Below are 27934 nucleotides of genomic sequence, written 5' to 3'. Positions count from 1 at the left end.
ACCGTGTCGGCCAGACAACAGATGAGACCTGAGACCTGGCAGGCAGAGGGGCTAATACAAGGAAAAGGAAGAAGCAGTATTATAGTTCAAGGTTATTAGGGTGCAAAGTGCAAGCCAGAGAACAGAAAGAAAAACAGTAGAGAGGCAGGGATAGGAGCTCAGACCTTATCTTGTGGATGGAGTTACCCACGGGAAGACATAAGGAAAGCAGCTGCCTATCAGTGGGGAAAAGAGGCCACAGGAGTCTACAGTAATAGTCCAGGTGAGAAGGGAGTGAGGCCCTGAGTTTGGACCAGTGTAATGGGATCCAAAGAGCATTCCAAAAATATTTGCAGGAGTAAAACCATCTGAATACTCCAGGTGGTTGGATGGTAGATAGAAAAGAAATAAATCAAAGAATAATGCCAATTTTTTCCAGTTTGAGTGACTGAGTAGACATGTTTGAACAGATGTCGATATTTTCAGGTCTGGATTTTTTGGGAACTTGCTAGAGCAGTAAGAAGACAGCAAGTGGAAGATAGTCACAGAGGTCAGAGAAGAAATGGCAAACATTAGAGACAGGGAATACACCACAGCTCCAGGTGCTGCGGTGACATCTAGCAAGGAAAGGAAGGCGCCTTTGGTTTTGGCAATGGAAACCACATTGCTAGTGCTACTGGCAGGACTGGATTGTTAGGAGTAGAAGACAGAGAGATTAACAGGAGGTGAGATTAACTGGAGTTGTTCTTAGCTGTTGAAATGAGGTGAGAAGCAGAGGTTGAGAAATGACTGCAATGAATGGGATGTAGCATTGCTGCCTGCCTGGGAAATTGGGAGCTTCTGTGTGTAGGGGGAAATTTTTGGCATGTCACAGAGGACGCACAGGTGGAGCTGTTATTTGAACAGTAGGAAGCATATCTCATCCTTGAAGAAGAGGTAAATATGGTCTCCTTAAAACTGTAGAGAAGAGTTGACATTTAAAAGGATTAGAAGGTTTTTTAAAGATTTATTTAGTATGTATTTATTTACTTAAAACGTAGAATGATGGGAAGTGGCGAGGCAGAGAAGGATATCCTCCATTTGCTGCTTCACTCCCAGAAGACTACAATAGCCAGGGCTGGGCCAAGGTGAAGCCAGGAGCCAGGAACTCCATCCTGGTCTGCCAGGAGCCAGGAACTCCATCCTGGTCTCCCATATGGGTGACAGGGACACAAGCACTTGGGCCATTATCTGCTGTCTCCCCAGACACGTTATCTGGGATCTGGACCAGAAGCATAAGAGCTGGGACTCAAACCAGCCCTCCAATATAGGATGCTAGCATCACAAAGATATAGGATATATCCTATATCACAATATAGGATGCAGCACCACAATGCTGGCCCCTAGAGTTGATTTTCCAGGTGGCCAACTGGAGGCTCCCAGTGTTCATCTACTCCTCCACAGAGAAGAAGCAACCCAACAAATAAATTATCAGCTGCACTTAGAGGTGAGTGCCTCAGGTAGAACATCTGAATTCCATTGCCTGGGCCACGCTAGAAACAAGAGAGCCTCTGCAGAACCCATCTTCATGGACACCTTAAGCTGGCAATCTCTGCTACAGGAGGGATCACAGTCAGCACAGGCTTGGACACAGTAAGGGAAGCTTCCTGGAGTACGTACACAAGCTGTGCTCAAGATCTTACATTATTTCTCCCCCCAACACCCACTGCAGAGTGCAGGCTGCACCAGTAGTAGGCCTACATCGTGGAAGGAGTCACTGTTGGAACCCAGACTTCCCTAGGGGACAGAAGCCCTCCATATCCCTATCCTTGGGGCCTCACAAACATTCCTCCATACTAACAAAAAGGGCTGCAACCATGTGAACCCAACTAGACTTAGCAGAGTAAGTATGACCTCACCACCCAAGGTCCTTGCAGGACGCTGTGTGATAAGGAGAGGGGGTGCACAACAGCAAGCAGATTCTGTCTCTAGGACCCTCAGGATGGGGCTCACCACCCCTTACTGCCTTCCCTCTCCCTACCACACAAGGCAATGCTCACCACCAATGGAATTTGTGCACAATGAGATTGATAGCTAGGGCTCCTTCAACCTCAGCTCCATTCCCAGGGGTCACCCCCTTTCTGTGAGGCCCCACAAGGATTGTCAGTGATATCCTCAGTACCCTGGCTCCAGGGACCACTGCTGAGACTACGCTCCCTGCCAAAATTTCCTGCCAGTGGTTTTACTGTGATCCCAGCCTCACCCCTGCAGGACACTACAGGATCCGTCTACCAATCACCATCACTTCAGGCCACTGCTGGAACACACACCACCCCACTGGGATCATAGGCCAGTGCTCCCATCATCCGAGCCCTATGGGTCTCTTCTGACTCTGCCCTGCTTGAACTGCCTGCCTGTGTCCCCAGCTCTGCCCCCCTCAGGCCACTACAGGAATCACAGACCACACCAGGACTGCTGGTAGGCTCTCCCTACAGCCTCACTGCTGCTGCCATAAATTACAGTGGAAGAAGTACAGGGAGACTACAGTATGACATGCCCTTAGAAGTAGTGCCAGAGTAGCCTAACCAACTAACATTCAAAGATATATCTTCAGGAAAATAGCTTTTATCACAAAACCACCTTTAAACACAATAGAGTTTAACTGATCAACCAGATAAATGTCCAAATAGTAGCAAAGGAGCACAAGAAATATGAAAAATAAAGGCAATCTAAAGCCCTCAAAGGCCTGCAATAATGCTTTAGTAGCACACTCCAAAGAAAAGTAAATGGATAAAATGCCTGATAAATGATTCAAAACAATGATTTTAAGGATACTCAAAGACATGCAAGAAAATCAGCCAGATAAATGAAATTTATGGAGGAAAATGCATGCTATACAGGAGAAATTAAATAAAGATGGAGAGATATTGGAAAAAAAAACAGAAATCTTGGAAATTAAGAACTCAATTATGTTTGACTTTTAAACTATTAATTAATAATAATTGAGATGGTAACAGATAGGCTGCAGATATTTACAGAAAATTTTACTCAATAGTTGCAAAATACACATTATTTTCAGCAAATGGAAAATTATCTAGAATAGACCATATATAAGCTACAAAACAAGTGTCAACAAATTCCAAAAATTTGAATCACAACAAAATAAAATTAGAAATAACAACAAAAGAAACTCTAAAAATTATAAAAATACATGGAGATTCAGTGTCCTGCTTCTGGGTGAACAATGAGGCACTGAATAGTCAAAAGAAAAACTTGAAAATTCCTTGAAACAAATGAAGATGAAAACATACCATACTAAAATGTATTAAATACAGTCAAAGCAGAAGTTGATAGCAATAAATTCCAACTAAAAAAGAGATGTCTCAAATAACCAACCTAACAATAAATGTCAAAGACCTAGAAAGGCAAGAACAAACCAAACTCAATATTAGTAGAAAGAAATAACAAAGAGCAGAGCAGAAATAAATGAAATAATAGGCTTCAAAAAATATAAAACATAAGTGAAATGAAGTTGGTTATTTTGAAAAGATGAATGAAATCAACAAACCTTAAGTTAGACTAAACAGGAAACAGAGAAGACTTAAATAAATAAAATCAGAGATTAAAAAGGAGTTATTACTACTGATATCACAGAAACACAATAAATACTTACAAACTATAATGAGTAGCTATACACCAACAAATTTGAAAACCAAAAAGAAATGGATGAATTTCCAAGTGTATATAACTTACCAAAATCAGATCATGAATGCATAGAACCTGAACAAATCAACAATGAGACTTAATCAATAGTCAAGACTATCAACAAATAAAAACCCAGGACAAGATGGCTTCACGGCCGGCACCTCGGCTCACTAGGCTAATCCTCCACCTGCAATGCCTGCACCCTGGGTTCTAGTCCCAGTCGGGGCACCAGATTCTGTCTCGGTTGCTCCTCTTCCAGTCCAGCTCTCTGCTGTGGCCCGGGAGTGCAGTGGAGGATGGCCCAAGTGCTTGGGCCCTGCACCTGCATAGGAGACCAGGAGAAGCACCTGGCTCCTGGCTTCAGATCGGCACAGCGCGCCGGCCGCAACACACCAGTCATAGCGGCCACTTGAGGCATGAACCAACAGCAAAGGAAGACCTTTCTCTCTGTCTCTCTCTCTCTCACTGTCTAACTCTGCCTGTCCAAAAAAAAAAAAAAAAAATGGCTTCACTGCTAAATTTTAACAATAAATTCTTCTCAAAGTATTCCAAAAAATGAAAAGGGATAGAACCCTCCCAAACAGGTTCTTTGAGACCAGTATTACCCTAATACCAAAACAGGAAAAAGACACAACAAAAATAAAAAGAGAACCATAGTTTAATCTCTGTGCTGAACATAGAAACAATAATTTTCAAAAAAATTACTAGCAAATGAAATCCAATGGCACATTACAAAGATCATTCACCATGCTCAGTTGAGATCTATACCAAAGATGCAAGTATAACTCAACAAACTCAGTTTAATAAATAATACTATTAACAGAATGAAGGATAAATCATAAGATCATCTTAATAGATGCAGAAAAATCACTCTATAAAATTCAATATCCATTCATGATTAAAATCCTGAACAAATTAGGAAGAGAAGAATCATATTTGAACATAATAAAAGCTATATATGACAAAACACAACCATCATCATGGTGAATAAGAAAAAGTTGAAAGCAGTTTCTCTAAGATCTGGAACTAGACATGAATTTCCACTCTCACCACTTTTAGCCAATATTATACTGGAAGTTTCAAAGCAATTAAGCAAGAGGAAAAATTACCAATAGGAAAAAAGGAAGTCAAATCATCCCTGTTTGCAAATGATATGATTCTATATACAGAAAAAAGTTAAGGACTCCACAGAAAGACTATTATATCCAATAAAAAAAAGCACTCAGCATGATATGAAAGCATTATATAAAAATCACCATGTTTATACACCAATAGTGAACTCACTGAAAAAGAAATAATGTAAGTAATCTTATTCACAATAGCTACCAAAAAATATCCAGGAGTAAATTTAACCAATGATTACAGTGAAACTTATTTAAAATTGACGAAAGAAATTGAAGAATTAAAGAATAGAAAAACTTCATATTCATGGATTGGAGGAATTAATATGCTTAAATGCCCATACTACCCAAAGTGATTTACAGATTCATAAAAGTGTCTACCTAAAAGTATCAATGACATTCTCTATAGAACTAGAAAAAAATATTCTTGAAATTCTTATAGAAACACAGAACTTCCAAAATAGCAAAAGCAATCTTGAGCATGAAGGAAAAACCTGAAGACATCACAATATTTGATCTAAAACCATACCACAGAGCTCTAGTAACAAAAACAGCATGGTGCCATGATAAAAATAGACACATAGACTTATGGGACAGAATACAGATCACAGAAATAAATTCACACAGCTGGATTTCAAGATGGCATATTTGGGAACAACATACTGTGCTAGGCCAGGGATAAACCACAGGGGGAAAAAGTGCAGGAAGTGTACTCACAGGGCAGAATCAGAGAGAAAACCACACGGGAAATCCTACAAGAGGAAGAGGAACACCATGGGCCTGTGTGAAGGGAGCAGACGCACAGCAAAAACACGAACACAACACACAACTGCAGCAGCCAAGAGCTGAAGCCGGCAGCAGCTTGTAGACAGAGTTGCAGAGTACACATTCTTCTCATCAGCGAATGGAACTTTCTCTAGGATTTACCACATGCTAGGCCATAAAACAAGTCTCAACAAATGCAAAAAAATCAAAATCATACTATGCATTTCTCTGACCACAATGGAATGAAGCTGGAAATCAACAACTCAAGAATCTCTATATCACATGCAAACACATGGGGACTCAACAACATGCTCCTGAATGAATAGTGGGCCATGAAAGAAATCAAAAGAGAAATAAAAAAAGTTTCTGGGAACAAATGAAGATGACAATACATCATATCAAAATTTATAGGAGGGGCCGGCACCCTGGCATACCGGGTAAAGCCACTGCCTGCAGTGCCAGCATCCCATGTGGGCACCAATTCAAGTCCTGGCTGCTCCACTTCTGACCCAGCTCTCTGCTATGGCCTGGGAAGGCAGTGGAAGATGGCCCAAGTTCTTGGGCCCCTGCACTTACATGGAAGACCCAGAGGAACCTCCTGGCTCCTGGCTTCGGATCAGCTCATCTCCCACCATTGTGACCATCTGGGGCAAGAACCAGTGACCTCTCTCTCTCTCTCTCTGCCTCTGCCTCTCTATAACTCTGCCTTTCAAATAAATAAATAAATCTTTAAAAAGCAAACTTATGGGATACAACAAAAGCAGTATTAAGATGGAAGTTTATAGCAATCGGTGCTTACATGAAAAAATTGGAAAGGCACAAAATAATTGAGCTAGCAATGAATTTCAAGGATATATAAAAATAACAACAAACCAAGCCCAAAATTAGTAGAAGGAAAAAAATAATTACAATTAGAGAAGAAATAAAATTGAAACCAAAAAACAAAATATTGGGGAAATGAAAAGCTGGACTTTTTGAAAAAATAAACAAAATTGATATACCATTGGCCCAATTAACCAAAACAAAAAAAAAAGAGGGAGAAGGCCCAAATCAATAAAATCAGAGATGAAAAGGGAAATTTAACGATGGATACCACAGAAATAAAAATAATCATCAGGAATTACTACAAAGAGCTATATGCCAACAAATTGGGAAACCTAGAAAAAATGGATAGATTCTTAAACACAAAAATTGAGTCATGAAGACACAGAAAATGGAAATAAACCAGTACCAAGATGGAAACTGAGTCATTAATAAAGGCTCTCCCAATGAAGAAAAGCCCAGGACTGGACTGTTTCACTGCTGAATTCTACCAGACATTTAAAAAACTAATTCCAATTCTTTTCAAGTTATTCAAAACAACTGAAAGGGAGGGAAACCTCCCAAACTCCTTCTATGATGCCTGCATCCCCTTAATTAAATAAGCCAGAAAAAGACACAACAGAGAAAGAGAACTATAGACAAATACCCCTGATTAACATAGATGCAAAAATCATCAACAAAATAGTAGTTAAATGAATCCAACAACACATCAGAAAAATCATTCACCTGGACCAAGGATGATTTATCCCTGATATGCAGGGTTGGTTCAACATTTGTAAGTCAATCAATGTGATACATCACATTAACAAACTGAAGAACAAAAACCATATAGTTCTCTCAATAAATGCAGAGAAAGCATTTTATAAAATAGAATATCCTTTCATGATGAAAACTTTAAGCAAATTGGGTATAGAAGGAACATTCCTCAACACAATAAAGATAATTTATGACAAATTCACGGCCAGCATCCAATTAAATGAGGAATAGCTGGAAGCATTCCATAAGATCCAGAACCAGACAAGGATGCCCACTCTCACCATTGCTATTTAATACAATTCCTGGAAGTTATAGCCACTACTATTAGGCAAGAAAAAGAAATCAAAGTGATAAAAATTGGGAAGGAGGAAGTCAAACTATCCCTATTTCCAGATGACATGACTATATGTAAGGGATCTAAAAGACTCTACTGAGAGACTATTGGAACTCATAAAAGAGTTTGGTAAAGTGGCAGCATATAAAATCAACACAGAAAAATCAATAGTCTTTGTATACACAAATAATGCCATCACTGAGAAAGAACTTTAAGATCAGATCCCATTTACAATAGATACAAAACAAATTAAATACCTTGGAATAAATTTAACCAAGTCTATCAAAGATCTTTATGATGAAAATTACAAAACATTAAAGAAAAAATAAAGAAGAGATTAAAAATGGAAAAATTTTCATGTTCATGGATTGGGAGAATCAAAATGTCTATATTACCAAAACCAATTTACAGATTCAGTGCCATTCCAATCAAAATACCAATGACATTCTTCACAGATCTAGAAAAAAAATGATGCTAAAATTCATATGGAAAAATAAGAGACTCTGAATAGCTAAAGCAATCTTACACAATAAAAACAAAGCCAGAAGCATCACAGTACCAGATTTCAAAGCATACAACAGGGCAGTTATAATTAAAACAGCCTGGTACTGGCACAAAAACAGACTTATAAACCAATGGAATGGTGGAACAAAATAGAAACCCCAGAAATCAATCCATGCATCTACAACCAACTTATCTTCGACAAAAGAGCTAAAATCAATCCCTGGAGCAAGGACAGTCTCTTTAACAAATGGTGATGGAGAGACTGGATTTTCCACCTTACAGAAAAAAACACTCAAAATGAATCGAAGACTTAAATCTATGACCCAATACCATCAAAGTACTGGAGAACATTGGGGAAACTCTGCAAGACATTGACATAGGCAAAGACTTCTCAAAAGAAGAAATTAAAATCAATGTATGAAAATATGCTCAGAATCATTAGCCATCAGAGATATAAATCAAAACTGCAATGAGATGTTACCCCATACCAGTTAGAATAGTTATTATCCAAAAGTCAAACACTAACACTGCTGGTGAGGATATGGAAAAACAGAACTCATACATTGTGGGAATGTATATTAGGATAGCCATTACGGAGAACCATATGGCAGTTCCTCAAAAATCTAGAAATAGATCTACCATATGGCCTACCAATTCCATTTCTGGGTTTAGATTCAAAAGTAATGAAATAAGTATATCAAGACTATATTTTCGGCCGGCACCGCAGCTCACTTGGCTAATCCTCTGCCTGTTGCGCCGGCACCCCGGGTTCTAGTCCTGGTTGGAGCACCGGATTCTGTCTCAGTTGCTCCGCTTCCTGTCCAGCTCTCTGCTGTGGCCCGGAAGTGCAGTGGAGGATGGCCCAAGTGCTTGGGCCCTGCACCTGGCAGGAAGCACCTGGCTCCTGGCTTTGGATCAGTGCAGCGCCAGCTGCAGCGCACCGGCTGTGGCAACCATTTGGGGGGTGAACCAGCAGAAAAGGAAGACCTTACTCTCTCTCTCTCTCTCTCTCTCTCTCTCACCGTCTAACTCTGCCTGTCAAAAAAAAAAGATTATATTTTCAATCTCATGTTTAATTGTAGCAGTATTGACAATAGCTAAGATATTAAATGAAACTAAATGCCTGTCAATGCATGAATAAAGGAAATATGGTATATATGCATAATGGAATATTATTCATCTATAAAAAAGAATGATATCTTTGCAGAAAAATAGATGGAACTTGAGGATGTCATGTTAAGTAAAAGTAAGTCAGAGTCAGAAAGGCAAATGCTACGTATTCTCTCTCATTTGTGGAAACTAAAAAAGAAGTTTACCTGAATATAGAATAGTGATTACTGGAGATTGGGAAGGGCGGATAGTAAGTACCAAAATACAGATATGAAAAACAAATTCTGGGGTTCCATAGAACAGTGGAGTGGCTATAGTTCCTAATAACCTATTATATCCTTTATGAATGGGTAGAAGAAAGGAGCTCAAAGAGTCAAAACATGGAGCAAATTATAAGAAGATGGAAATGTTAGTTACCAGATTTGATCATCACGCATTGAATGCATATAATGAGTTGTCACACTGTACCCCATACATATGTATAATTAAAATAATAAAAAAATTTAAGATCATTACTGGTTGCTAATTTTCATTTTTTTCTAAAGTTAAGAAATGAGCTGAAGTATATGGCAAAGAGACAAAAGGAGTAAGAGCTAAGAAAAGTAGTTGTTGCAGAGAAGAAAGATTGTAGCACTGAGTTGAGGCTTATTAAATTGGAATATAGAAAGGTCAGAATGGCAAAGACACTGAAGAATCAGGGAGAATTGCAGTATGGTGAATTAATGAGTCAGGAAGTGAGAGTGGCTTACTTTTAATTGTGTATCCCAAGATTTGGGGGCCAGGAGACATGATTGTAAATGATTCCACTCAACTATCACAACTGTCAAAACTGACAACCATATGGACTTTCAGCCTTGCAATTGAATGACACTTGGGACATCTACATCTGGTATTGAAGAGCCTGGGTTTAAATCCCAGCTCTGCTTCTGATTCCAGCTTCCTGCTCATGTGCGCCCTGGGAGGGAGCACATGATGGCACAAGTACTTAGGTCCCTACCACCCAAGTGAGAGACTCATTTTGAGTTCCAGACTCCTGGATTTGACCTGATCCTGTCACAGATGTTGGAGGCATTTGGGTAGTGAATCAGCAGATGAGAAATCAAAGTCAATCTCTCTCTCTCCCTCTCCCTCTCTCTCTCCCTCTCTTCTCCTCTGTCTCTCTCTCTCTCCCTCTCATTTACCCTCTCCCCTCTCCCTCTCTCTCTCCCTCTCTTCTCCTCTGTCTCTCTCTCTCTCCCTCTCATTTACCCTCTCCCCTCTCCCCTCTCGCTCTCTCTCTCCCTCTCATCTCTTCTTCCTTTAACATAAATAAATAAACATTTTTAAAAACTGACACATAGGTCTGTGATGGCAGCTGGAAAGGGATGAGTTGGGCTGACGGTTCTGTGGATCAAGGTTGAGGACCAGCCTCCTCAGAAAGGCGGGCCAAGAGATGCACAATGGCCATGACATCCACACAAATATGGCCCTACCAGGAGGATGTGTAGAGCCTTTTTGAAGTACTGACGTGCTTTTTACAGAAAGGTGTTTTATCTGTGCTTCTGGAGCAGAATTGCAGCTGTGCATCAAACCATTACTCATTTTGGACACATTTTATTCACTGCTCTGGTATTGCAGGCTTTTATTCTCTGAATGCCTAGCAGAAAATAGCTTTGCAATTATATCCATAGGTGCTTTGTAACAACTCACATGCTTCATTAATTACTATTCAGTAAAAAAGAATATACCAGTTAGTTTAACAAGTCTCTATTTCCTGACATTAAATATAGGTCATGTGGAACTGATACAGAATAAAATATCACACTTCATGTTGCAGAGAATAGAATCTTTAAAAAATGAGTATTTGAAACCAGTTGTCTCATGGAGAACAATCATTTTGAATTATGAATTTTGTTGGTCTCAAGATAATAACATATAAGACTAAATTAAATTCTGTGGTACCAGTTGGTAGAAATCATCTTAATTGACTTTTATTATTGTACCCTGAGATATTTTCAAATGATTATCATTTATTCAGTGCACCTATATATAATGTATAGCTACAGTGATCTTTAAAGTGTAGCTCTGACCTATAGGTATCAACCCCTCTCAACAAGAAAATTCATTCTGCTATAAAAAATCATTTATTTTATAATTACCTATATATAAAATTGGCAATGTAAATTCTATTTTTGAGGACCCATTCTGAGCCTGGAAGTGTTAGGAAGGTAGTTTTGTACCGAGTGATGACATGGCTTGGAAAGCTTTCCATAGTTCTCATCACTATTATAGAAATGAATACAACTGGAGTAGGAAATGTGAACAGCATTAAAAAGAAAGAAAGAAAGAAAATACCACAATTTAGGAAGACCATTTGGGACTCAGTTCCATAGTCTTCTCATCAATCTGCTGGTTTCCAGTACCATATCTCGCAAGGAAATGAGGCTGGAGCTGTCATAGCACTGGCTTTTCACCTTAAGGTTTGTCTCTTAGGGCCTGAATTAGGGCGCAGCCTGTATTACTCAGCAGACTCTACCAGTTTGCTAGGGTTGCCATAACGAAGTTTTGTGGACATATGAAACCAGAAATTCAGGAGATTCTTGTACAGATTGCAGACATTGGCAAATCCATTGTGATTTTTTTCCCTTAGTTTCTTGCGGCAGAAAAAAAGTGGCAGGAAAATGGATAGATGACCCAGGAGAGGGAAACACACCGGAGGCTCACCTGCAATGACTGGAGTACATCCGTAGCCCCAACCAAACCAACATCCTCCTTGTCCATCCAGAGTCTCTGCTGGCACAAGGAAGAAAGGGCATTGACACAGGGGCTCTTTTGGAGCTTAAGACCTACCTGAGAATCTTGATACATTCTTTAGTTCACACAAATCTTATCTGTAGTATAGCTTCATACCTTGAGGGAAGAGAGAAAACACTGATACAGCCAGTCTTTAGAGCATGACTTAATGTTCCTCTCACATTTGGTGCAACACCAGCAGCTGCCAAGACAGTTTCCCAAGTTGTGTGCCAGCTCATTTGATTTCTAAAGTGTTTCCCATTTTAAAGTCAAAAATTGAAACATAAAGAAGAGTATGTGGATGATCAATTCCTCACTAAAAGCTTTATACAAGGTGGGCACCCAATAATGAATGCATGAAGCGAGAGGAATGTCCTACACTCAGCATGACCCTCTTGGTTCCCTCTGGAACCAGAAAGTATTTATTCAGGCAATTCAAGATTTGTCTTAATTAAGTGGCTATACAGCTCAGCCTTGAAAGTCATTTCAAGATGCCATTACATGTCTTAATAGCACTTAAGCCATTAAGAAATAATTTCTTTTGGAAAAGATAAAATACAAAAGCAAAGCTTTCTAGCCACCTGCATGGCCCAGAAAAAAAAAATCACTGAGGGTCTCTTAAATAAAAATGTTTGCAATCATACACTGTATAACAATGTTTCATTCAATGAGAGACCACAAATACAATTTGTCCAAGGGCAGGCATCCGGCCTAGTAATTAAGATTCCTGTTAAGATGCCCATGTCCCATATAGGAGTATCTACTTTGAGCCCTGGCTTCAGCTCCTGATTCCTTAGGTTCCTGCTAATGCAGACCTGAGAGGCAGCAGAAATGGTTCACATAGTTGGGTCCCTTCCATCCTTGTGGGAGAATTGGATTGAGTTCTGGCTCTGCTGGCCCAGCAAGTGATATTGTTCACTCTCCAATATACCACCACCCTTAAATTAAAAGAAAAAATTAAATCTGCTCATAATATGCATTTTTCTTGAATTTTGGGAAGACCCCTTAAAAACATGGATTTCAGGGTTCCTTTTGGGAGTCAAAATAAACATATTTTAAGTCCATATCCCACAAACTTTTTCAATTCCTCTTTTATAACAGTGGTCTCATAAGATTGAAATATAGCCTCAGTATGAAGTAGGCTATACCATCTAGGTTTGTGTGCCTATACTCTATGAAAACCAACCAAAAACACACTTCTCAAAATGTATTCCCATCCCAAGTGACACCTATTGCCAATGAGTGAGGAGCCTTGTTAACAGTGTTGTACTCAAGTTAGTGGAGACCAGTGAGTTTGGGGAAGTCAAACCTATATCTGACTCTTCCTGGGACTGATTCCACACAATTCAGTGAGCCTGGGATCTTCTGTCCTGGCCTCAGCCTTCATTTCCCAGATACATTCACTTTGATTAGCTGAACTCTTGGCAATTTTGACACTAGCATGCAGTGAGATGGCTCTGTACAACTCTGGGCACTTCAGTTTCCTCGTGAGCACTGTGGCTCTCTCCTTTCCTTTTTCTTTCTGAGTCTTGGGTCAATTGGACTAGGCGATGGAAAGACATATCTTTCAGTGAAGAAAGAGGTGTGAGCTATAGAAGAAGCAAGAAAGAGGCTGGGGAGTGAGAAGTGGAAATCGGGGGAGCAGCTGATGTTGTTTTCATTATGTCACTCTGGGCTGGGATTCTCAAGATGGAAACTAGGTTCACGTTCCAAGGTAAAATGCTGGCTTTGCACTGACCAGCAATGACATTGGCAAGTTTGGAACACTTTGAGGTTCAGTTTTCTCATTTTAAAAATGGTGATAACTATAGAATCTACCACATAGGACTGTTAACTGAGATCCTTGACATAAAATACATAAAATCAGGCTCCTGGTAAGTATTCAACAAATTTAAGTACATGTAGCTATCATTCAGTTGTGAAAGCTGCTCCAACAGTGGTAGCTATTCGTACTACTATTATTATTTGATGACATATGCCTGTAGTTTTATACTTTCAATTCATTATACCATTTATTTAGCAGTTCTTATTTCATGAAAAAGAATATTTTCCCAAAATCTGGTATTTTTAGAAATGTCAGTCTTTGTGATCCTTCGTTTCACAGATGTATGATTTTTTTATATTGTTTATATATATACTTATATATATAATATATATTATTTATATATTCTTGTTATTATCTTAGTCTAGTTTTCATCATGTCTATTGTTTCAAATCCAGGATCCTCATAGAAGATCTTCAGAAAGCACTAGAAAAGGAAAGCATTTTGAGAACCCAGAGAAATCGCAGATCCCTCTCTGATTATAATTATGAGGTGTACCACTCCTTAGAAGAGGTAAGTAATTGAGGGAGCTTTGAGGTGTTTGTTTGCTTATTTCTTAAGAGCATCCTTATCAGTTACGTCTAAAGATCTGGAGAGGCCGGCGCCGCGGCTCACTAGGCTAATCCTCCGCCTTGCGGCGCCGGCACACCGGGTTCTAGTCCCGGTCGGGGCGCCGGATTCTGTCCCGGTTGCCCTTCTTCCAGGCCAGCCCTCTGCTGTGGCCAGGGAGTGCAGTGGAGGATGGCCCAGGTGCTTGGGCCCTGCACCCCATGGGAGACCAGGAAAAGCACCTGGCTCCTGGCTCCTGCCATCGGATCAGCGTGGTGCGCCGGCCGCAGCGCGCTGGCCGCAGCGGCCATTGGAGGGTGAACCAACGGCAAAGGAAGACCTTTCTCTCTGTCTCTCTCTCTCACTGTCCACTCTGCCTGTCAAAAATAAAAAAAAAATAAATAAAAAAAATAAATAAAAAAAAAAAAATAAAGATCTGGAGAGAAGTGTAAGACAGAGACTTACAGGTTTCATATGGCCTAAACCCTCAGTTTACTGATCTTTTTCATTAAGTCTTTTTTTGACATACTATTTATTTATTTTTACTTTTTGGAAAGGCAGGGAAAGAAAAATCTTCCATCTACAAGTTATTCCAAAATGCCCACAACAACCAGAGCTGGTCCAGGTCAAAGCCAAGAGCCCAGAACATAATCTGGGTCTCCCACATGGGTGACAGGGTTCCAGGTATGTAAGCCAGCACCTGCTGCCTCCCAGGGTACACATTAGCAGAGAACTGGAATTGGAAGCAGAGCTGGGACTCATACCTAGGTACTCTGATACGTGATGTGAGATCTCAAGCCAGATCTTAAGCACTGCACCAAATGCCCACCTTCCCCCAAGTTAAGCTTTTTAATTCTGTTTTAGAAGTATGAAAATTGTTTGAATTCCACTTATTTTAACCAACCTTCCCATGTAAAGGAAGTGCAGTGGAAGATGAAGGTGTTGTTGCTATGATCACAAAGGCCTTCACTAAAACACCACGGAGAGTTGAGTGAGCCAGAGTTTGAGGGCAATGCTTCGACTGAGAGGTACACATTGATCTTTGTGCACACCCTCTGCAAAGCTGAGACCTCCAAAAGGCCAAACGCCACCTGTGGCACCTCTGACCCTTTGGTCATGCATTAAATTTATTCTATCAGAAAGACTTATGACAATCCCATCTTCACTGTCAGATCCTTGACTGCTTGCTGGAACAGCTTACCCTTCACGTCTCTGCATAAGCAAGAAGGCAGATGTTTTCTGTTCTTCAAACTGGATCAAACCACCCCCACCTTGCCAGTCCCCAGCACATCCTATGTCCCCATATCACATGGATGTGCTCTCTACCATAGTTCTTACTTATGTAATTATATGATTGTTTAGTTAATGCCTTTCTCCCCTAAGCTACAACTTCCATTTTTTTCTTATTTACCACTATATAAAGAGTGGCAAACAGGTAAACAGAATGAATGAATACATACATTTTTCCATGCTTCCCCTGAATTGAACAAAGGAATGTAAGATACAAAATTGATGAGATCCTGTTATATTCTTAAGAATATTTTTGGTTCTCTTGATGACAATTCTCCCTTTAAAATGATTTCCAAATAATTTATGTGCCAATATACATTTAAGAAGCTTGCAACTGCCAGTGCCGTGGCTCACTAGGCTAATCCTCCACCTGCAGCACCAGCACCCCAAGTTCTAGTCCCAGTTGGGGCGCCAGATTCCGTCCTGGTTGCTCCTCTTCTAGTCCAGCTCTCTGCTGTGGCCTGGGAAGGCAGTGGAGGATGGCCCAAGTACGTGGGCACCTGCACCCTCGTGGGAGACCAGGAGGAAGCACCTGGCTCCTGGCTTCGGATCGGCGCAGGCGCCGGCCTTAGCGGCCATTTGGGGGGTGAACCAACGGAAGGAAGACCTTTCTCTCTGTCGCTCTCTCTCACTGACTCTGCCTGTTAAAAAAAAAAGAAGAAGCTTGCAATTAGAAGCAACGGAAAAGTTTTAGTTAATTTGGTACAAGGAAGTGCTACTAATGTGCATTATAAAAAGCTGAATTTTTAAAATATAAGATATTGATATGCATAGAAGTATGTAAACACATATTCAAGAGAGATTGAAAAAATTCATAGACAATGTATTTACAAGATAATGACAGGGCTGACATTGTGGTATAGTAGGTAAAGCTGCCTCCTGCAACGCTGGCATTCCAAATGGATGTAGATTCATATCCTGGCTGCTCCACTTCTGATTCAGCTCCCTGCTGAGAGTCTGGGAAAGCAACAGAGGATGGTCCTAGTGATTCAGCCCCTGACATCCATGTGGAACACCTGGATAATGCTCTTGGCTCCTGGCTTCTGCCTGGCCCAGTTAGCCCTGACCATTGAGGCCACTTGGGAGTGAACCAGCAGATGAAGATGGATCTCTCCTGCTCTCTTTCTCTCTCCCTCTCTCTCTCTCTTTCTCCCTCTGTGTGTGCACATGTGTGCATGTGTGTGTGTGTGTCTTTCCCTCTCTCTGTAACTCTGACTTTCAAGTAAATAATAAATAAATATTTTTTAAAAAGTGATGAGAATTTTCCATGTGCTTTTGGAGGGTTTGGGGTGTGTGTGTGTGTGTGTGTGTATCCTACTCATTACATCAAATAAGAATAGAAAGAAAAGAAAATATATGTTCTTCCCTAAGTATATTTATACATCTTTTCAGCACAGACCCTTTCACATCATGGAGCAGTGGAACACTTTTGTGTTACTTCTTTATTCCTTACAGGGCTTTTGAGTCAGATATGTCACCCATTTTTCTACACACCTTACTCATCCATCTCAAATAGACCTTCTCCAGATGACAGATAAGCGTGTGAATGAATCGATGCAAATGCATCACTATCAGTGGAGAATTTATTCAGAGTATGCCCTCCAATCTGGGGCTCAGTAAAATAACCTTTAAAAGCAAAAGCTAATACCTCTTTCTTAGCATCTTCTGTTCAGTGACAGAGATTACAATATATGGGACTTTAAAAACACTTTCAGGTAGTTTAGATGGTTTTCCTGAGGCTGATTTATTTCTTTTCCTCTTAAATACTTGTGGAAAAATTGAAATAAATTTTGATTTTCAGAAAGAAACCAGCGCATATCAATTAATTTTCTGTAAAACTGCCATCCTCATACTAATGGTATGTGGTAGTAAAAGGCATGCTTTAGAAAGGGAACAATACAGAGACATAAACTACAGTCTATAAAGGCAGAAAAATAAAATGTAATTTTAAGTATCTCAAAAAAATTGAAAATAGTACATTGGTTTTTCTGTTCCATGTTCTACTCCATATACTCCGAATCCTGAGACCCACTGTCATCTTTATATTTCCTTTTGTTCTCTAAAATCCCCATTGTTGTGAGAGAGTCTGATATGGTTTTATTTATTTGCTTTTAGATTCAAGATTGGATGCATCATTTGAATAAAACTTATTCAGGCTTTATTCATTTGTTCTCTATTGGAAGATCATATGAGGGAAGATCTCTTTTTATCTTAAAGGTAAAAATAAGAAATAACTAAATATAAACTGATTACCAGACATTTATCTTTTTCAAGTTTGACTTACAGGGAAAAGAAATGAAATGATCTTTTATAGAATCTGATAAGTAACATCAACTGATAATTTAAGAAAAAAATTTCTTTAGTTAAGTGAATCACATTATATTCTTATCCAAGAGTATTCCAAGGGATACTGTTGTTAACATAGAATTATTGTTCAAAATTATTTGTGAGCTGGCATGACTGGCAATGAACTAAAACAAACTAGAAATGTATAAAAGGTAGGCGTTGTTCTCAGTCCTTGAGTCTGCATCCCTTTCTCACCTCTGATCTGTAGCTTTGTATCCTTGCTCAGCCAAATTCTAAACACCTTTACCTCTAGCCACCATCTCTACCCCGCTCTTGCCAAGATCAGTAATGACTTCAACTTCCTTCTCCTCCTGCCTTCTCTGACCATCTCTCCAGTCTCATTCATTGGCTCCTCTCCCCTTGTCCTTTCGTTAGATTCTGGTAACCTCCAAGCCTCCACCTTCAGCTCTGTCTTCACTCTCCGAACGCTCTCTAAATAAGCACATTTGCCCCATGGTTTCAACCATCATCCCAGACCTTTCTATGCGGTGGAGTCCATTCTCTGTACACATCATTGCTTCTTTGACACCCTCACCTGGATATTCACAAAAGCACCTCCAACTCAGAATGGCATCAGTATCCTCCCAATTCAGAAATATGAGTATCATCCAAATCCCTCCCCTTTACATTATCTGCTTATTGTATTTAAATTTACCACCAAAACATTCCAATACTTTCTTCTAAATAGTTTTCTCCTAAATAGTTTCTGCTCCAAAACTCTTCTCTTGTCCTAACTTACCCCTGTATCTATTCTGCCAGACTACGGCAGTAGTGACCTCAGTCTGAGCTTCCCTTTGGTCCTCTCATCCTCTAACCCATCCTCCACCCTGCTGTCAGTGAGAGCTCTCCAACAGAAGTTCACATGAATGCGGCACACATAGAAGTCCCCAGGGGAATGCAGGATCAACCTTCATCTTGTTTACACAGTGTCCAAGGACTTCATTAGTTCGCTGCTGTCATGTTCAGATTCAGCTGTCATTCCTTCCACAAACTACAGAAGTAGTCCGTCGATACAGTGTACTAACATTTTCCTCCAAGCTTGAGGTGCCTTCCTACAACTTTTCTGCCAAGCAAGCTTCAAGTCTTGCCCAGGTTACCTAAATGCTCCTCTTCTGGGAAGCCTTACTTTATTCCCTAAGAAAAGTCAGTGTAGCCTGCGCCATGGTTCACTAGGCTAACCCTCTGCCTGCGGCACCAGCGCCCCGGGGTTCTAGTCCCAGTTGGGGCACCAGATTCTGTCCCGGTTGCTCCTCTTCCTGTCCAGCTCTCTGCTGTGTCCCGGAAGTGCAGTGGAGGATGGCCCAAGTACTTGGGCCCTGCATCCACATGGGAGACCAGGACCTGGCTCTTGGCTTTGGATCAGCACAGTGCGCCAGCTGTGGTGGCCACTTGGGGGGTAAACCAACGGAAAAAAGACCTTTCTCTCCCTCTCTCTCTCTCTCTCTCTCACTCTCTCACTCTCTCTCACTGTCTAACTCTGCCTGTCCAAAAAAAAAAGTCAGCATAGCCCCTTTGTTCCCATGGTAACTTGTAGATACTCACATCAATAATAGTTGATTGGTTGTTTATATATTCATCCTCCTTGTCTTTTTATTTTGGAATCTACAGTGCTGACCACAGTGTCTGACCTTAAAAATGATTTCCTGAAGTATTAGCTAAGAGAATTAATGAATGAATGAAATCCAGAACCCCTATGAATATAATGCCAAGAGCTACCGATAGAAATGCATTAGAAATGAGATTAGAAGTAATACTAAGAGAGTCAGATTGCAAGGGAAAATCAGCCACTTGATTCTATAAATCAAGTTGTTTTATGAGGGGTCTTCAAAAGTTCATGAGAAGTGTGTATAATGAAAAAGCTATGCATGGATTTCAAAATGTTTTGTACCAAAATGAACTCTTAATTCCATTTTTTCACGAGCTTATTGAAATAACCTTGTACATCTCCATTTTATGGTGTAATAAAATTTGACTTTATCCATCTATAAAACACAGCTATTTCATTAAGAAATATTCCTTGGGAACATTTAAGAAACATTCTTTGGGATAAATAAAGAGAGGGAGAGAGGAAACTGAACTTTTTACTTAACAGTCACAGACCATATTAAAGTGGAGAAACAACCCCGCTTACAGATTGCCCCAGCCTTGTATATTTTCTAGTTCTTTGATTATAATTAGGGCAATAAATTTATTGTTTCTGCTTGAACAAGCCTAGACTTCCAACATAGATAGAAAATCTCTTTATCTTTTTTGCATGTTACTTAATGAACCAAACTGTAGGGAAGAATTATGCTGAAACCTTATTAAATTACGCTGGCCAATGAATCAAAAAAATAAAAGCCTGAGTTAGTTACTGTGAATACTCTTGTTTTCAGCTGGGCAGAAGATCACGAGCTTACAAAAGAGCTGTCTGGATAGACTGTGGTATTCATGCAAGAGAATGGATTGGCCCTACCTTTTGTCAGTGGTTTGTAAAAGAAGTAAGTTAAACCCTTTACACAATGTCCAATTCAACTAGTTGGTAGATCTGTGTGTTTCTATTCTACTCAAGGAACAAAGTGGGCATGTGAAGCCAGTGATACTTTATTGAATGATAACAACACCTGGATGTGGTGGGCTGCTTTCAGGGTCATAGAGACCCTTCCTAGCCCTGGGTCAGCTTATCTCCACCTCTGCTCTTGCAACTTAGAATTACCAGCTCTCATTGAAGGAGAAGAAACTGAGATTAAGAGCCTTTATGAGTTTGTGACAAATTAGGAGCCAATGATAACAGCAGATATATGGTAAAAGACTAAAAATTCAATTTGTAGTGTTCCAAAGTGAATTCCTATTTTATATCCAGCTCGGAAAGTTCTACATTGACTTGCCTTCCCCCCTTAAAATGATCTCACTTGTGCTACAACAATGAAGAGGTGAACAAACGATGACGTTATGTCCTCTGGCTATAGGTCTATGATTTAGAAACCAAATAGCCCTTAGTATCTGTGGATCTGACATTCTCAGCTCCATTTATTTTTTGGTAACCCTAGTAGTTGATGACTCAGAGTCGTTTTCCACATGATTCACTTGAATCATGAGCCCTCTGAGCTCGTGTGTTAAGTGGGTCCCTTTCCCAGAAGTGGGCCAGCCTTATGGACCAAGACCTTACTATGTTCTGATATTTTTCTATTGATTGTCAAGAATATAATGACTGTCATAGTATGTTATTTTTAAACCTTGACTTTCATGTTTGAAAAAAAAAGTCTTTAAAGAAAACCATCCACTAGTACTAGTAATACAATGAAGGAGTCTGAGGAAATTTTGATTCTTAGCCAGCAAATAACCCTACAAATTTCACTAGCCTTGCATTCATAGAAAATCTTAAAAATACAAAGGATATCTGAATATATTTCAGTCCTATTTCACTGTGTTTTTACGGGGAAATTTTGTGCTCTAGTGGGATTTGCAGCTCTGAAGAGTTTCCTAGGTCTTGAAAAATATTCCTCAAAAATGTCAAGAATGTGCTAAATTTGCAAAATTTGATTCTCTGCCACTACCAAGCCCACAAAATCATCCTTAACTTTATAAATATTATGTAATGAAATTTTCTAACAATTCCTACTCAGTTTGTTGAGCAATTTGCATACTCTTAAAACATCATTTCATCCCACTAAGACAAAAGCAAAAGCTAATAAGAAATTGTTAACTTATATAAAATATTTAATGGATACATAGCAGCATATTATCTGTTGTTTCAAGGTTGGGTAAAAATAAAAACAATGTCAAGCACAGAACATCTATTATTTGTAAATACAACCTTGTGTGTTATTGAAGGACTTTAGAATGTATCTTCCATGTGGGAAGCCTCTGCTTTATAACATCTAGACTTCCTGTCTGTGCGGTTATTGTTGGTCTTATTTATGCATTATCATTAGTCTTATTTGTGTACCAGTTCCAAGGGCAGAGACTCATCTGTCTTGTTCACTGCCAAATCTTCACTGGCACTCCATAGGTATTCAAATATTTGTGAATGAGAATCCAGTGGAAAGATTTCTGAATAATGAATTGCTAAGTCATCTCATGGGTTCTGACTGTTACCAAGCACAGTCTGTACCACCCACATACTGCCTTGTGACTCAAGTTCAGTTTCCAAGGAAGAAAGGACACAGGGTAGCCACAAGATAAGGAAGAGGCATGGACAACCACTGTCGATTTAGGGCAGCTGGTTTGGGAGCAAGAGCAAGAAGTTTCAATTAAGAGTAGGCTATTTTCGCAAAGGTGAGTGAGGAAAGGCTTCTCCCTCCTCTCCTTCGTCCTCCACCAGAGTGTCTTCACAGGGGCAGGTAAGTCTGGCATCTTCTGTGCTTCTACTATCCTCGCCAGACTTCCTTCACTCTTGCTTGTGATGGTTACCAATCGTGCCTCCACTTTGCCACTGAGTCAGGACAGCAACCAGAAACAGAATAAAAGGAGGCCTCGTGGTCTTTGTGGGAGCAATGGGGCTGCAAAGGTGGTCTGGTAGCAGTGACTGGAGCAGGTCAATATTCATATGTCTTACATGTTACATGTTTGTGAACAGAAATGTCTTCGCGGGCTCAGCATTTGCCACAGCAGTTAAGACACTTCTTGGAATGCCCACACCCCATATAGGAGAACCTTGTTCAAGTCCCAGCTCCCCCACTCTGATTCATGCTCCCATTAACCCACGCCATGAGATGCAGCACATGCTGGCCCCAGACTTGGATCCCTGCCACCTAGGATGGGAGATGCTGATCGAGTTCCGGGCTCCTGGCTTCAGCCTGGCCCAGTCCCAGTGTTGCAGGCATTTGGGAAGTAAACCAGCAGATGGAAGAGATTTCTCTCTCAAATAAATAAATAAATGCTTTTACTTTGCTTTGAAGCCCCTTTCCCACTAATGGTGTTATTAGAGGCAGGAACAATGGGGATGTCGATGATTTAATTAACTTTAAAGCTGCCAGACATTGATACATCTTCTCTTTCATACTATCTTGGCTCCTTTGCTAAATCCTCAATCTTCCAAAGGTGGTAGATCCAAGAGAGGCTCCAGGCAGACCCATTCCACAAGATCATCTCTCCTCTCCCCACAGAAGTGTCATGACTGGCTCCTGGCCTGACAGCTTCTCTAATTTTTATGTCCCCACTGGTGGCAACAAGAAGCCTCTGCCTCCCAGGAGACAACATGATGCAGCTTCTAGACTGTCCGCATGTCTCTCTCCACCCTCCAACCCCTCATCCATGTCTATCTCTGCTGAGACATGTCTTTTTCTCCTCTGCCTCATTTGCCCTCTTGTGGGCATATAAGAATCATGAGAGGAGCAGGCATTGTGATACGGCAGGTTAGGCTGCTACTTTCACATCCACATCCCATCCTGGAGTGCCTGGATTTGAGTCCCTGCTCCACTTTCAGGCCAGCTGCCTGCTAATGCACACTCGGCAAGTCAGCAGATGATGGCTCAAGCATTTGCATCTTTGCCTTCATGAGGAAGATCTGGATTGAGTTTTGGGTTCCTGGTTTCATCCTGACCCAATCATGGCTTGTGGGCATTTTGGGAGTGAACCAGTGGATAGAAGACTCTCTCTCTCTCTCTCTCTCTCTCTCTCCCCTCTCTCTCTCTCTCTCTCTCCTTTCTCTCCATCTCAAATAAAAATAAGATAACTTTTTAAATAATCCTTTTCTTATATTTTTTGTCCCAATCTGTCAGTGGTTTCTACCATCTCATGACTTTCCTGGAGTATTGGCCCCAAGAAAAACAGGTTTCAGCAGCCAAAAGTCTGGCTCCCTGATGTTGCTTTCTCTCTTTCTTACATGCTTTAACCTAAAACTTAGTAGCACCTAAAAAAATAAGCATTTATAATTTCAGTTTCACTAGGTCAGTAATCCAGGTGCAATTTAGCTAGATGCCTTTGGCTCAGAGTCTCTCACAAGGCTATAGTCAAGGTGCCAGCTGAGCCCCAGTTGTGAGGATGTATGGCTTGAGTTAGAGAGGATGTGTTTCCAGCTCATTCACAAGACTGTTGCAGGGCCTTAGGTTCTCTCTGGCTGTTGGCCAAAAGCATCAGTTCCTTGCCACATGGGCCTTTCCATGGGGTGTTCAAAACACAGCACCTGCTTCTCTTAGAGCAGGTGAAAGAGAAAACAAGAGAGCAAGAAACCAAGAAAACAAGAAACCATGGTGCCTTTACAACCTAGTCTTGGAAGCATTATCCCATCACCTTTGCTCTATTGTATCCATTAGAATTGAGTCAGTAGATCTAGCCCTCAGTCCTAGGATAGACCACACAGGGTATGAATAGCAAGAGGCAGGAATCATAGGGGACCACGTTAGAGACTGCCTACCACAACTTGGTAGGATTTCCCCAATAGCCACCACTGTACTACTTGTATGTGTATCCTTACTTAAATCTGAACTGGAATGAACTTGATCAGCTCTATTGCTATCCTGGTCAAATAGCAAATTGCAGAGGGACTACATGCACATAGTTACAGGTCAGACAACCTTGGAGTGGAATGCCAATCTGCCAATTCCTAGCTGTGTGAATTTGGTGGCAAGTTGGCAAGTCATTTAACCTCTCTGAGACTCAGAAAATTACAGTGGTAGGGGTGGGTGTTTGGCACAGCAGTTAAGACGCCACTTAAGATATCTATATCCTGTATGGGAGTGCCTGGGTTAACTTCCAAGCTCCACTTTGAACTTCAGCTTCCTACTGTGCACCCTGGAAAACAACAGGTGATGGCTCAAATGGTTGGGTCCCTGCCACACAGATGGGAGGCCCAGATTGGGTTCTAGGCTCCTAGATTTTGCCTGTCCTACCTCTGGCTTTTGCAGGCAACTGGAGAGTCAAATAGCAGATGGAAGGTCTCTCTCTCTCTCTCTCTCTCTCTCTCTCTCTTTCTCTCTCACACATTCTTGCTAAGTTGTTCTCTTTTCCTTTCAAATAAATGAAAATATGTCATAAAACATTTAATGAGAGTAAAAATAGTATGTTATGGAGTTATTGGGAGGATTGACTGATTAACATATGCAAAAACTTAAGTGTTTGCATGTAAGTACTTCATAAAATTAACTATTGATACTGTTAGTATCTGCAATTTGATATTTTTAAATAATGAACATAAAGAGAATTAGAAAATCAGCAGGGTTAGAAAAGAACTCAACAACACAACCAACCACCTGAATCTAACAGACACTCATAGATCACCCAACAACAGCAGAATACACACTTTCCAAATACCTAGGGAACATATACTAATGTATACCAGATCCTGGACCCAAAAACGGACCTCAAAAATGTAAAATGATTGAAATCAAACAGAGTGTGCTGTCTAATCACAATGAAATCAAACTAAAAATTAATAGCAGAAACATAAAAGAAAATCCCCAAACATCTGGAAATTGAGTACATATCTACATTATCTGTGGGTCAAAGACAAAATCTCAAAAGGAGCTCAAAATTTACATGGAATTAAATGACAATGAAAATATGACATGTCGCCGGTGCCGCGGCTCACTAGGCTAATCCTCCACCTTGTGGCGTCGGCACACCAGGTTCTAGTCCCGGTTGGGGTGCCGGATTCTGTCCCAGTTGCCCCTCTTGCAGGCCAGCTCTCTGCTGTGGCCAGGGAGTGCAGTGGAGGATGGCCCAAGTGCTTGGGCCCTGCATCCCATGGGAGACCAGGAGAAGCACCTGGCTCCTGCCATCGGATCCACGCGGTGCGCCAGCTGCAGCGCGCCGGCTGCAGCAGCCATTGGAGGGTGAACCAACGGCAAAAAGGAAGACAAGACCTTTCTCTCTGTCTCTCTCTCTCACTGTCCACTCTGCCTGTCAAAAAAAAATATATATGACATGTCAAAATTTGTGGAGCATAATTAAAGCAATGCTGAGAGGGACATTTATAGTACTAAATACATAAATCGGGGAAAAAAAACAGTAATGTAAGCTCTTCCTTCACAGACCTAAAAAAAAGAAGAGAAAATAAAGTCAGCAAGCAGAAGGAAGGAAATAACACAAATAAGAACAGAAATCATTGAAACTTAAAATAGAAACCCATTAGAGAAAATCAATGAAACAAAGACCTAATTCTTTAAAAGTATAAATTGACAAAGCTCCAGCAAAAGAAATATATATATATATATATATATATGTATATATGGGGACACGATGAACAACTCTACATGTATACATTTAACAACTGGGACAGAATGAACCAATTAATTGAAATATACAAACTACTACAACTCACTAAGAGGTACAGTTTGAATAAACCTGTAACTATTATGGCTATTGAACCCATGACATTAAAATCCCCCTCCCCCACCGCCAGGGAAATCTCAAGGCTCAGAAGGTTTCACTAGAGACTTTTACCAAATGTTTAAGGAAGAATTAGTACCATTTCTACTCTATCTCTTTAAGAAAAGAGGAGAGGAAATACTTCCAATTGGTTTTATGAAACCTATGGGACATATACAATGGCAAAACGAGACAGAAACAACACAAAAAACTATAGACCACTATCCTTTGTGAAAATAGATGCAGAAATCCTTAAAATATTAGCAGATAGAATTTGGTAAGCTATGAAGAGAATTGTATTTTATGACAAAATGAAGTTTATGATGCTACTTCAAAAATTTTTTGCGGAAAATTATTTTGGTGTAAAACAACTGAAATCCATGCACAGGCTTTTCATGATCACACTTTCAGGAGCCTTTTGAAGGCCGCTCAGGTTCCAGTTATTCAAGCCCCAGTTCAGTACCCAAAAGTTGATCAATGCAGTCCACCACAAAACAGCTACACTGAGCCTGTGATTGTAGAGTGGATTGAAATTATGATTTCACAAAAATTTTAAAAAGTGAAAGGAAAGGGAAGGAGAGGGGCTGGCGTTGTGGCTCACTTGGTTAATCCTCCACCTGTGGCGCCAGCATCCCATATGGGCGCCGGGTTCTAGTCCCGCTTGCTCCTCTTCCAGTCCAGCTCTCTGCTGTGACCTGGGAAGGCAGTGGAGGATGGCCCAAGTGCTTGGGCGCCTGCACCCGCATGGGAGACCAGGAAGAAGTACCTGGCTCCTGGCTTCGGATCGGTGTAGCTCTGGCTGTGGCAGCCATTTTGGGGGTGAACCAATGGAAGGAAGACCTTTCTCTCTGACTCTCTCTCTCACCATTTAACTCTATCTATCAAATAAATTTTTAAAAAAAAGGGAAAGGAGAGAGAGAGGGATAGGGGGAGTGAGGAAAATATGGTTATCTCCTTAGAATTATACCTATGAAATCCATGAGATCTATTCTCTTTATATTAATAAACATTTTTGTAAAAAAAAAAAAAGAGCTAAGCAAGAAAAATCATGTGAACGTATCAATTGATGCAGAGAAACTATTGGACAAAAATTCAACATCAATTCATGATTAAAAACTCTTAGGAAAATAGGAATAGAGGGGAACTTCTTTAACTTCATACAGGGCATTTATAAAATCTATAGCAAACATTACAATAAACAGTACAAGCTGAATTCTTTCTCCCTAAAATCAGAACCAGGACAAGAATGTCCACTCTCAACTGTCCTAATTAACGTAGTGCTGGAAGTTCTAGCCAGTGCAGCCATGCCTAAAGAAAGAAAGAAAGAAAGATATAGATTGGAAAAGAATAAATAAAATCATCCCTACTTGCATATACTATGATTGTCTACCTAGAAGATCACAAGAATTATATAGAAAAATTCTGTAGAACTAGTGAATGAGTCCAGTAAGGTCACAGAATACAAGACAAATAAGCAAAATCAAGTGTGCTTCTATATAATAGCAAGGAACACATGAACTCTGAAAACCCAATGTCACATGCAGTTATTCAAAAAAGTGAAATACTTAGATACAAATATAGCAAATATGTAGAGCACTCACATGCTAAATATCACAAAATGCCGGTGAAAGATAAAAAAGAAATTCTAAATAAGTAGAGAGACATCATTTACATGGATTGGAAGATGACCCTATATAGCAAAGACACAGATTCTCCCCAAATTGATATAGAGTTAATATATTCCTATCAAATTTCCAACAAGACTTTTTTGTAGAGTAGATTAGGTTATTC

The 27934-nt window shown here is 40.2% G+C and overlaps 1 protein-coding gene across 3 annotated transcripts in view; it reads left to right on the top strand.

Moving 5' to 3' along the window:
* The window catches only part of CPA6 (carboxypeptidase A6), a 351124-nt gene that overhangs the window by 236157 nt on the left and 87033 nt on the right, over positions 1-27934 (top strand). For all 3 annotated transcript variants that reach the window (XM_002710456.6, XM_089336346.1, XM_089336347.1), the window contains exons 4-6: positions 14068-14182; positions 17624-17725; positions 20230-20334. In XM_002710456.6, the coding sequence (XP_002710502.1) occupies positions 14068-14182; positions 17624-17725; positions 20230-20334 (322 nt within the window). The remainder of the gene's footprint in view (positions 1-14067; positions 14183-17623; positions 17726-20229; positions 20335-27934) is intronic.

The sequence above is a fragment of the Oryctolagus cuniculus genome, chromosome 6 (genome assembly GCF_051225735.1).
Source record: "Oryctolagus cuniculus isolate XC-2025 breed Fujian yellow rabbit chromosome 6, ASM5122573v1, whole genome shotgun sequence".
Taxonomy (NCBI): domain Eukaryota; kingdom Metazoa; phylum Chordata; class Mammalia; order Lagomorpha; family Leporidae; genus Oryctolagus; species Oryctolagus cuniculus.
This window is presented reverse-complemented; position numbering and strand designations above follow the sequence as displayed.